Source organism: Morone saxatilis, unplaced genomic scaffold (genome assembly GCF_004916995.1).
Source record: "Morone saxatilis isolate NCDOM2014 unplaced genomic scaffold, NCSU_SB_2.0 Contig23, whole genome shotgun sequence".
Taxonomy (NCBI): Eukaryota; Metazoa; Chordata; class Actinopteri; family Moronidae; genus Morone; species Morone saxatilis.
Window position 1 is genome coordinate 14,568,012 of NW_023339796.1, and position 12,442 is coordinate 14,580,453.

General features: G+C 40.7%; 2 protein-coding genes across 2 annotated transcripts; one reads left to right on the forward strand and one right to left on the reverse strand.

The window, feature by feature from the left end:
- The first annotated feature begins 36 nt into the window (after window positions 1-36).
- On the forward strand, window positions 37-3,593 carry sf3a2 (splicing factor 3a, subunit 2). The gene is made up of 8 exons (XM_035671396.1): window positions 37-142; window positions 816-1,107; window positions 1,229-1,275; window positions 1,553-1,662; window positions 1,784-1,833; window positions 2,612-2,752; window positions 2,838-2,906; window positions 3,012-3,593. Exons 2-8 carry the CDS (start codon window positions 910-912, stop codon window positions 3,285-3,287), a joined length of 891 nt encoding a protein of 296 aa, XP_035527289.1. The 5' UTR covers window positions 37-142; window positions 816-909; the 3' UTR covers window positions 3,288-3,593.
- A 223-nt stretch (window positions 3,594-3,816) lies between these two features.
- Window positions 3,817-5,308, reverse strand: LOC118335181 (junctional sarcoplasmic reticulum protein 1). Its single transcript, XM_035671397.1, has 5 exons — window positions 5,259-5,308; window positions 5,090-5,165; window positions 4,847-4,981; window positions 4,670-4,761; window positions 3,817-4,546 (listed from the first exon to the last, which is right to left on the reverse strand). The coding sequence occupies exons 1-5, from the start codon at window positions 5,283-5,285 to the stop codon at window positions 4,166-4,168; spliced, it is 711 nt and encodes a 236-aa protein (XP_035527290.1). The 5' UTR covers window positions 5,286-5,308; the 3' UTR covers window positions 3,817-4,165.
- Between the last annotated feature and the right edge of the window lie 7,134 nt (window positions 5,309-12,442).

A 12,442-nucleotide genomic window follows, 5' to 3' on the forward strand; every position in this document is an offset into this window, starting at 1 on the left:
TGTCTATGGTCCAGGAGGTGGCGGTAATGAACCGGAAGCTGTTTGCTAACCGCATCAAACACCAAAGAGGAAGAAGAAGAAGCCGCTCGAGCATGCGCAGTCCATAAGTACGACCTGATGCTAACGTTGTGGAGTTAGCTCGGTGAGTGTTTGGATAAAGAGAAACTTGGTCGTGTGTAGTTATCGGTTCTCGTGTAGACAGTCAGTGATCACATGTACAGAGCTACCTAGGTTTTACTTGTTGTTTGATCATTCATATTTGTTCAAATTGATTCAATACAAGCTGGTAACACTGTTAGCTTAGCATTAGCATTATCATAATGCATCCAGTAGCTAGCCCTACGTTATGCTAACATGGTGCAGCTAACTGGATGTAGTAGAGATCCTTAAATACAGTGTATTTGTGTTGTAGTGTGATAAACCCTCCCTCTTGACTGAGGTAAATTATCTCAAGCAATTAAAGAATATTTGCTATATAACTCTGCTGTCACCGATTTGCTTTACTATCCAGTAGTTAGACCGATCCCTTGCACTGGAAGTTGGCATGAAGCGCCTCAGTCGAGAGGGGTCTGAGGAGTCTGGGGTCGTTTTTAAAGCACATGAAATGCGACACAGAATAGTTGTTTTTAACTTTCATTCTAAATAATTAAAGTAAATTATCAATACAGCAAATAAAGTAAGTATTCGGTGTAGATGTAACTCCACACATGGTACTGTGTTGTTCCTCAATCCAGGAATACATAGCACGGTAATAACTGTGAATATTATTATTTATTTACATCCTTGGGAACAATGTGTGTTTTATTTTCCCTCAGATAATCAAGAAGGATCTACTTTGAGTACCTGTCCAGTGTTGACACGGCAAACAGGAGTGGGTGTCTGTGTGATTGAGCCCATCACTTAGCGAAGATGGATTTCCAGCATCGAGCTGGAGGGAAGACAGGGAGCGGTGGGGTGGCATCAGCCTCTGAGAGTAACCGCGATAGGAGAGAGCGGTTACGTCAGCTGGCCCTGGAGACCATTGACATCAACAAAGACCCCTACTTTATGAAGAATCATTTAGGATCATACGAGTGTAAACTTTGCTTGACACTTCATAACAACGAGGTGAAGAGGCACATAATGAACGTTTCCTAGATTATGTTATTTGAACTCTGTGTTATTTCCTGTTATCTGTGTATCTTCTTTAAAGCAAAAGATTACAAAATGTTCCCTTCTTTATTTACAGGGCAGCTACTTGGCTCACACACAAGGAAAGAAACATCAGACCAACTTGTAAGTCCACATCTTGTCTATTTCCTGTACCATATAAATATCTCACATGAAAATTTCACTGTTGTTCTGTCTCTTGTTTTGGTCAACACACAGACATGTGCTGAGTTTATGTTGTAATTGCTGTAATTAGTTAATTTTATCAAACCACAGGTCCACACATACTTGACTTGCGATTGATAATCAGCTCTTTCATGGTTGCTGTGAATTGACCCAGCAACAATCCACTGCATCCAGTTTGTTGATTAAATGTTAAAACTACATGTTTTGTTTGTTTCAGAGCGCGGAGAGCAGCCAAGGAGGCTAAAGAAGCTCCTGCTCAGCCAGCTCCAGCGAAAGTTAAAGTTGAGGTCAAGAAGTTTGTCAAAATTGGTCGACCAGGATACAAAGGTAAACTGGCTGAATGGTCGTGTATCAGTGCAGTCATTAATTTGTTTATCCTGATAGTACTTTTGCTGCATATGGATTGTATTTTACAAAATGGTCCATGTCTTTCTCTTTTTTTTTATAGTAACCAAACAGAGGGACCCAGAGACCGGACAGCAGTCCTTACTTTTCCAGGTTAGTGTGTTCTATGTAAAACCTGTTTGTTTGTTTTGTTGGGAAGCAAATTTACATCAAAGCCCCACTTCAGAGGGATGCTATACATTTATCCAGTTTGCAAAAATTATTACTTTTGCGTGAGTGTCGTCTTGTATCACCACTGCAGTAAAAATATATTTTCTCATTCCCCACTTACCTAAGGCTGGCAATATACTTAGTTTTTTCTCCAGTTTCAAACAGCTGTCTAATACAGCACCATGTGCTAAACCAAAGGCAGGTTGTTTATAGGCATCTCTTATGGAGGACAATATGCAGTAAATGGCTCGACTTGACTCTGTGTAGGCGGGATTCTTAGCTGATTGTCATTGTGACTTTGTGTGAAACTGCCGTGATGTTGTCTTCATCGCGGAACAACAGAGGATATCAAAGGGATTGTTCTTGATTCGTTGCAGCAAGGGGACAAACTTACTTTTAGAAAAGGCTGAAGGAAGCAAGACAAAAGACAGCTGTAAGAAAACCCAGCAGTTTTTGAAATCCTTCATCAGAGCTCAGACGAAGGGGCAACTTGGTTGCTCAGTGTTGCACAAGTGACAGTTCTTTCCGATCAATCCACCTTTTAGTACCAGCACAAGTTTTGCCAACAAAAAACCAAAGAAAAAACTTTTCCAACCAAGCCAGTCTGAGCCGTACACATCACCTCGTGCATCAACTTATACAATTGCTTCCAGCAGCAGTGATGACTAAATATTGTTTTTTTGTCAAAGACAAACCAATAAAATATAATTTATTTGTTCAGATTGACTACCCAGAGATCGCTGAAGGCATCGGACCCAGGCATCGTTTCATGTCTGCTTATGAACAGCGCATCGAGCCCCCTGATCGTCGCTGGCAGTACCTGCTTTTGGCTGCTGAACCATATGAAACTATTGCCTTTAAGGTGAGTGAGAGCTGCACTTCTGTTGTGCTCTTTATAATATGTTTGTTCTTTCAGTGACATAACATCAATATCTTTGCTCCTTTAGGTCCCGAGTAGAGAAATTGACAAAGCAGAAAACCGCTTCTGGACCCACTGGAACAGAGAAACTAAACAGGTACTGATAAGCTGATTAGATTGTCACCACAAAGCCAACCTGGGTATTAAATCTGAGAACAGGAAACGTGGTTTAACCTGTCTGCCATGTTATTTTCCTTCCCAGTTCTTCCTTCAGTTCCACTTCAAAATGGAGAAAGCTGTTCCCCAGTCCAGTGGTCCACCACCTCCTGCAGGTGTGAAGCGTCCTCCTCCCCTCATGAGTGGCGTTGGACCTCGCCCACCAAGTGATTCTATGCCCCCTCCCCCGCCAGGAGGAATGTCCATCCCCCCTCTCCCACCTGGTGCCCCGGGTGCCCCCCATATGCCCCCTCAGATGCCCATGCCCCCCATGCCAATGAGGCCGCCTCCTCCCGAGGGCCTTACAATGTCTAATAATTGATCCCCTTCCTGCATTTCATGGTTGCTTTCTTTCATGGTGTACAGTCACACTGCCCTGCCTGTCTACAATGTCCATCTTCCTTTAGATATTGCAGATACATTCAGTTTGACTATTTCCATGATGTCTAAAGTCCACATTTAGTAGATTTTTATACATTTTTTTTTCTGGGTAATGTGAACGCGTAGGGCAGTCCATATGCCCACACTGTTTTGTATAAATGCTTAGATTCTGGAAATATGAAGCTATGATTGGAGATGGCTCCATCTTTTAAGATGCTGTTTTGTAATTAAATTTTGTGGAGAAAAAGAAATGTGTCTCAAAGTCTGTTTTTACAAAGACATCACACACAAAGTTTTACTGATGTATTGTATATTGCTCAAAGTTGCTGGTTGGGACGACAGCTTGAATCTATTGGGCGTTGTGGGTCAAATTATTGATAATAGATGATTGAAACCCCCAATTTCAGTCTTCAGTTTTCCATGTTCAGTCCCTTCTAGTTGCATACTCTTGACAGTTAACTGAGCTGGCATGATTCATAAGAGATTTATTAAATATGTTGTAGATCTTCCAACAAAGGGAATCAAACATGGAGAACAAAAAGCAGACAGGTCAATAAAATCAATGAAAATGCAGATGTCTTTACAGGTAACTCAAAGCTCCATTACACAATCACATCTGTTTAGCAAAGCAACAAAAAGTTGACATTGACATTCATTGTGTATGGTCAACTCGAAACACATTAATTTTGAGTCTCAGTGGTATTTGACAACATTGTTTGAATTCATACCACCTTTTAATACATTTTATATTTGATAAAAATGTATTCAGGTGGAATTCTTTTAGAAAACAGAATTTGTTTGTCAGTAGAAAGAAGCAACTCATCCCTTTTGAATCTTTTTCTTCTCTTTCGGTTCCTCCAACTTTTTCTTCTTCTTGGGCACAGCTTCCTCCTTTACTTCATCCTCATCTTCATCACCTGCTGCTTCTTTGGGTTCTTCTGTTTTATCTCTCTCTTTCTTGTCTTTGATTTCTTCATCCCTTTCTTTTTTGGCTCTCCTGTCTTTTAATTTCCCTTCTCTTGGCTTCATGAGTTTTTTGACTGGCAGTGGCTTGTTTCTGAGACCTCTTGTTGCCCGTGCTGTTGCTCTGCTCTTTGACTTTCTTCCTTTGCCCTCTTCATCATCCTCTTCCTCCTCATCCTCTTCATCATCAAGGTCTGGCAGCCACCAGAACATGACTTCCCATAGAGTTGTCTCGGGCTAGAGGAGAGGAGAACACGTGAAGTAGTTGACATAGTACAAACTGTGGTGCATGTACCGCTGTTTATCTTACAGTTGGAAGCTAAAAGAATGAAAATAATATATAAATAAAGACCTCTTTACCTCTGGTGGTTGTCTTCTGTGTCGTAATGAGCCCGACCGTCTCACTGTCAGTCCAAGTTCCTCCTCCGCTGGCCCCTGGCCACGCAGAGTTTCTGTATTTTGAAAAGAGAGAACTCAGCCTCAGCAAGCATGTCATTTTATATCTGTGGTTCTACTTTGTCTTGCTAGTTTACTTGCCATGAAGCCTCTGAAAGCCTGAGGTGAGCACCAGGATGGTAATGGCCACAAACAGACAGCGGTTCAGGGTGACATTTTCCCACGGCGTTTCAATCTGGCTCAGGTTTTGGATGGACATTGCTTTGCGCAAGGGCGCTGAAGCGAATACAAGAAAGAGGAGGGAAAGCTTTTGTTGTAATCCAGTAATGTAAACAGACACTTAGAAGCTGGATTGTGTTGAGCAGAGAGATGGTAATGACTCACTTGTTCTGGGGAAGCTGGCTTCCCGGGGTGAAGTCCGGAGTTCTACTCTTGGTTGCTGTGAAACTGGAGGCATTTCCTATTGGAGAACAACATGCAGCTTAGAATAAAAGATATATTAGGGATGTGGACACTGTGAGAAATTGGCCATGTTGGTTGTTTTCCAACTAACCTCTCTGACTTTCCTCGTGGCGTACATTTCTGAAACAGACAGATTAATGATGTTGACTTCATTAACCATAAACAACAATACAACCATGCCTTCAATCTGGAATGTATCCTCATCGATTTTATGTATAATTGTTGGCTGACATATGCTCTCATTTACACTAAATAGTCTACTGTGCCAAACTTTATGCTACAGACAGACATAACAGATGTGTACCACCATGCTAGCCGGTCTGTTAAGCTAAATTCAAACATTAGCCCACCAACATACTCACAGTGACAATGCTAACATGTTCACCATCTTTATTTAGTGTGTTAGCAATAATTTGCACTAAACAAAAAGCACAATTGAGGCTGGTGGGAGTTTCATTAATATACATAAAGTATTGGGCAAATTATAATCATTTGAACTGATGATGGTGCTGGATGAAAAGTAATCAAAGTTATTATAACTCATCCGTAAGAGCACATTAATGTTTGTACCAAATGCCATAGTAATCCATTCAATAGTTGTTGAGATATTTCACTCAAAATCACAAATGTCAACTTCATGGTGGCCTAAAAGAAAAGTCAGCCAAAATCTTTCTCTGGGGGTCATAAAACACAATTTAGGTCGATTGGAATTTCAATAGTATTGAAGGTATTTTGTCATAAACACAAGTATTAAACAATTATAAATTAACTATTATAAATCTAATTATAATAATTTGACCTGATGATGGTGCTAGATTAAAAGTAATCAGAGTTATTAGAACTTATTAGTAGGAGCATGTGAATGTTTGTAGTAATCCATCCAATAGTTGAGATATTTCACTCAAAACCACAAATGTCAACTTCATGGTGGCCTAAAAGAAAAGTCAGCCAAATTCATCCTCTGGGGGTCATAAAAGACCGTACAAAATGATTTCCGTCTGGACCAACGTGCTGGCAAATATAAATACATTCTCCTTCATGGTCTCTTTAGACTCAGGGTGGACAGCAAAGAAAGAATTTCATTGCACAGAGGAAAAACTTTTATGTATTCATTTATTCTTCCATTTATTTATAAATCTTTTGTTGCCTGATGACATGACAATAAACATCTTGATCTTGATCTTAGAAGCTCTGTCTCACAAGGAGGATTTTGTGTGCTTGGAGAGATTGAGGCTTATTACATTCACCATCCATTCAGCACAGCAGAGGTGTATTATCACCGTGTTGCCTTTGACCAGGAGTCATATTTCAGCGGCTCCCAAGTATTTATAGAGTTGTACAATATATGTACAATGGATGAAAGCTTTTACGGTGTGTGCAGACATTACAGATAATTTGTGTGTGTGTGTGTGTTTGTGTGTGTCACCACCTGGTGCTGCGTTGATCTCGTCGAACAGGCTTCTTGTGGAGGAGGGAATCTGGTCTTTGGGTGCCCTAACTCCTCTTCAAATGTCTCATAGCTGTTCTTCCGATCCCCTGGCGCGCTGTGAGAGAGGGGAAGAGAAGACGAGAGAGAGAGGGTCCGAGAAGGAAGCAAGACTGGGATGAGGAGAGATGACATGGAGAGAGAGAGAGAGAGAGGGAGAGGGAAGAAGATGGAAGTGGCTCAAAATTGTGTTTGTAAAAATGATTTGGCAGATTAACACATTTACATATTCCACAAAGCTTTGCATGTGAGCCTGTCTGTTGTCAGAGGCCAGTTCAGCCTATGGACAGTTGGTATTTTCAGAAATGCTTTTGTTGCCAGCCGTTGCCTTCCAGAAACAGGATTCAAGGGATCACAAAGCTGCTGTTCTTATCAGTATTCTTCACTTTGTACCATAGAAGAAAGTTTCTCATCAGCATTTCATTTTGGCTGCTCAAAATGATACAAGTAAAAGGTCAGCTCCTCCAGTTTATGAATAAAACTGAAGCAGTTTCCTGACCTTCACATTTACAGATGAATGCTGTGAGGCCCTTATGTCTTACATGACATTTCTACATGGACATTGAGCTAATGTCCTAGCAGCCCTATAAATAGATGAAGCAAGGCCACCAGAGAGACAGATGGATACACACTGCATATAAATACACAAAAGGAAAAGGGGTGATGTTCCTATTATACCCCTGGCTAGCCTCTGCCATGATGAAGCCTAACCTTTGACCCTGATTGAAATAAGGACCTGACCTACCTGCCTCTACATTTGGGGTCCCCCGGGCAGCGTCGTGGGAACCTTTGTCACAGAGCCTGTTGTTCCTCTGCAGAGATGGCAGCCGAGTCACGCTCTGAACTGTCTGACAGCCAAGCACAGGTGCCGCAGAATGAAAAAACAAAAAGAATTGAGTGTCAGTCAGAGGCCTTGACTGAGGCAGGGTTGACATTAACATTCACTGTACAGCTCTCAAATCCGAAGAGAAGGCTGAGAAGGGAAGGAGAAGGCCACAAGTTGAACCAAGTTTTGGAAAACCATGAGCAATGTTGGAATAAACCTTATTAAGATGTTACCATATTTTGTATCAAAGGAGTTACAGTACATCAATTGCACAAATTTGAGCAACCAGGACAACTCCTATTAATAAAAACTGTAAACAAAAAAAAAGAAATTAAGGAAGAAAATTCTAATATATACTGTAGATGTTTAATTTTAAGATGTTTTCTCACCTTTTATCTGAATGTTTGGACATTATATTTCACCAGCAGAGAGCGCCACTGTACTACTTCAGGCTGCTCTGCTCTACAGATGAAGTCTGTAGTCTGTAAAATTAACAGAAGGGCTGACACATTTCCTTTTTATAAGCTAACCATTTGCCAAACCCTCTATATCAAGCACTTGACACACATGATCATGTTGTCAATCATTTCATTTTATCAAATTATATTCTTTATGTTGCATTAGTGTATCTTTAGCAGTAATCTTGTCAACTGAATGAGGTAAGTGGATATTTTCATACTGTTTGTGTGTGTTGTGAGGCTGTCAGGCAAATTTGCCCTCTTTACATGATATGGAGGCCACTAAAAAGAAGCAGTGTAAACAGATGTAAAGATGATTGGGTTATATCAGGGTGAGGTGGTTGCAGGCCACCTTTATGTGGGAGGGGAGAGGAAGTGTTGGTAAACAGACTTGTGGCGATGTTGATGACTCATACCTACATTTGCTGGGACTCTGCCCAATTCCAGCTGAATCACGCATTGCTATACCCATCAGTAATCACTTTAAGTTTGGACATAAGCTCTTTAACTGTTGCCTTGGAGAGACTAACCAAGAGAAGGCTGGGGTCTCAAATGGTACCCAGAGCAGCATCATTTGACATAATGTACAAAACCTGACACAACCAATCTCTGCCAGTCACTGTGCTTTTTATAACTCTTATCTTAAAATTCTTAAAAATACTTTATTTAATACATTTTGGCTATCTTACCATCATTAAGGTTGTTTCTGAGACTGTCTGGTTTCCTTTTACAAGGTCAATCATGTGATTTATACATCACCATACAGAGAAACTATGTATACAAAACATTACCATCATCCAGTTAGAATCATGCTAGTGCTATGCTATGCTAGTGGCATGGCTCCACTGATTATAATGTTGGTCAGTTCACCACTTTCCAGACTGACTTACTGACACTGTTTCAACAACTATTGGCTAGATTGCCATGAAATTTTGTTTACACATTCATGCTTGCCTCAAGATGATTGTAACGTGTTGACATTAGCATTAAGCTCAAAGCACAGCTGTGCTTATGCCCCAGTTTCAAAACATATTATATTGGTAAAGAAATGTATATAAATGACCATAAAAAACATACAAATATTACAACATTACAACCAACCTTTCAAAAAAATGTATGTCTCTTCTTAACCCACCTCTGTTGAATCTCCATTTTCAATGCAGAATAGCAAATTTGATATTCATTCAACCTCCTTTTTTAAACTCATTTCCCAAAGCCCAGTATATTCATACCTTACCTGTCTTACCTGCATTAATACTTATAGCAGCTTAAGCTTAACTAACCTCAACCTCCTTTAACTTCAGTTTTTGGGAACGAATATATTCCAGTGGACTGGTTCCACTGCCTAGTTAAGTGTTGTGCACATGTATCCAGTATATGTAAAGTGTACCATATGTTATGCACATATGTATAAGATAGATGACTTCATATTCCAGTAAACACACAGTGAATAGTATAGTGGCATCATGTGTTCATTTAGTGTTATTCTTTGTATAATGATGAGCTTGTCTGCAGACTTAATTGACCAAATGCACACTCTCACCCCACTGATTTGTCAGTGCTTATTAGTCCCAAGGATACATCAGGAGTGCATCATCTGTGTGAACAGTGCTAACTGAAAAGGGCATTTGATTTCGATGAATTAATTCTTCCAAATCAAGCCTTCCAATGTCACACTGAGCCTGCAGATTGACAGATTTACTACTTAGTAAGTAACACTCTCTTTCTATCTTATTCATAGCACACATTGAGGTAAAAAAAGTTTAGGCCAAAGTCTTAAAGAATTTTTCAAGGACCCAGCACACCTATGTGTATGCACCGTGCCCAATAAGGTGAGCAAACATTGCCTGCGGACATCTACGTTCCAAATTCAGGCTCTGGAGAGATCCGAGCTGGGTGAGGCGTTCTGTCCCCATTTGTCCTTACATAATGGGCACTGTGCTCAGAGGACACACTGACTGCCCAGTACCCAGTGGGAGCTGCTCTATGCCCTCCCTCACAGAGGAGTATGTTGGACCGTGAAACAACATTAACTGTGTAGTCTGTCAGGAACTCACAGACTTGAATGACTTACGGCGACTTGAATGACTTACGGCGACTTGAATTAATATTGGATTTAATGATTGAGTTTTAATTTTCAGTCATTGTAAACGAAGAGCTGATGTGTCTTTATGAAGCTAACACTGAAAGATGATGTGTCCCGAGGTGTAGAACTGAGACTTGGACTTGAGTCAGACTTAAGGCCTCAGTATGCTTGGTTGTGTCAAAATCCTCCTCCTCTTACACCTTTCCAACGTCAGTATTAGGGTTGCATCCAACAATTGTTGTATCATTCTGAAATATACAATCCAACAGAATTGTCCTCTTCACACCACATTTGGTCATGTGTGCAGAGATGAGAAAGTTGGATTTGCACTCCTCCCTCAAGCTCACTTTTTCCATTCTTCACACAACTACTTCTGTCACTTTTCCCCAAACAATAATTTAATCGCTGAGTTAGCAAGTTACAAGACAGAATATATAAATATATCATTGCACAAGGAAAGAAACATTAGAGACCAGTGGCTAAAGTTTATTTTCTTCTGAAATACCAAAGCATTTTACTCCAAATTTGACCGTCTGTTCAGTTCATTTCATTGCTGACTGCTTCCTCAATCAGGCACAGTCGGATAACATTTTCCTCAGCAGTGGCCATTAGCATTTGCATTTGAGTTTTTACCAAACTACAGTAGGCTACAATCCATTATCTGTGGTTGGCCTGGCCGTACATCACTCTGAAGAGAGGTTTGTTAATATTCATGAGACAGACACAAAATGCCCTGTTCGAGCTAGAGGACATGAGAGAAGTGTGAGAGACAAGATGTAAAACGAAATTGAAAAAATTGATACGTAAAACCACAAATATCTTCTTATGAATATCAAAACTTTAAACAAAACAGCAGAAAAGAACAAAATATGAGACCTTTAACATAGCTTTCTAATATATTAATATTATAGACAAAACAAGCAGCATCCTGAGAGGCAGTGGAACTGAGCTAGAAACTCTCGTTTACCAGACAGGTTCACAAGACCACCTGCCTGCATAGATATCTGCCTGCGTGTGAAACATTCTCCTTCTCAGATGTGCTGACAGTGTAAAACTTGTATTTGAAGAAGAATGACACTGGATCCACAAGGATTCAGTCATATGTCTCAAAGCTGTTCACCCTTCACTTTGAATCTCCAACCAAAGCCTTCATGTTCTCTTGGAGCCACGGTGGGACTCTGTGTGTTTCTCTGTATCTCTTCAGGCAGCTCACTCAGCCTTTGATCTTTCGGAGACCACAACATGTAACTGACCGGATCATGAGTTTGAGTCCTGCAGAGTTCATGGGGGAGCGATCTGCTGCAAATCCAGACCATGCCCTGAGGCAGATAAATGTTCAAATGTCCAAACAATGTGGTAATCTGTCCCTCATTTTCCCATGGAGGGATGCAGGAGGCAGAGGTGTAACGTCCAGAGAGATTCTTCTGAGAAAGGAGCTGGAGTCAGATTCTGACCCAGAGGAATGCTGGGACCTGCTGGTGGATGGCACATGAAATGGGATGATCTGAGACGATTAGGCTAAAGATTTTCATCATGTGCAGGCAATGCCTTTCCTCCCATTGATCTTTTTCTCCAAATATCTTGAGGCCTTGTTTCGTCATTATGGGACGAGCGCACAGAAGATAGAGGGAAGATGAGAGAACTGAGAAGCAAAGAAGAGTAATTGGTTAGAGATATTGGATTTCTTAAAAGGCAAGGGAAATCCAATTGGTAGTGTTTGATCGTGACTATTAAGTTCAACTCATCTCCCTGCTACAGAGCCCATTGTCTATTTTTATGTAACTTTGATCCCGAGGTGTTATGACACCGATATCTTTTGTTTTAGCCTGCTTTCCTTTTCTCTGGTTTTATCTTCTCCTTCATAATTTCTTTTCTCCCAATCTTAACCTTTTAAAACTGCTTTGACATTTATTATTTTCTGTTTGTTTCTTTGTGGAGGCATGACCAAGTGATGGACTATTTTTTAAAGAAATGGACCTCTTCACTTTCACAGTCAAACACCTGAGAGTTTCTTGGCCTTAATATGTTCAGTCCCTCCTCCTCTTTCTCTCATTGTATCTGTAGGGCATTTTATTGATAGGGTAATTTGCCCTGAGATTGTACTGCAGCCTCCCGGGTGCTATGTGTATTAATTACCATCTATTCATCTGAGGCAGTTCAGCCTTTCAGCGTGCTCCTGAGCAGCGGTTCCAGGCCAATGCCTCACAGCCTCTGTCACAGCCCTAATGCTTCAGCAGAAGCATGTGTGCCTGTGGGAGACAAGTAATGTGAAACCTCATGCACCGAGGAAGAGTGTGATTTATTATTGCTTCTTCTCAGCGATGGCCGTGGTATTGACATCTGGAAGAGTCGCAACATAATCGTGAGCAGTGGGGAAGATGTACTCGGATCTTTTAATTCAGTAACAGTAGTAATAACA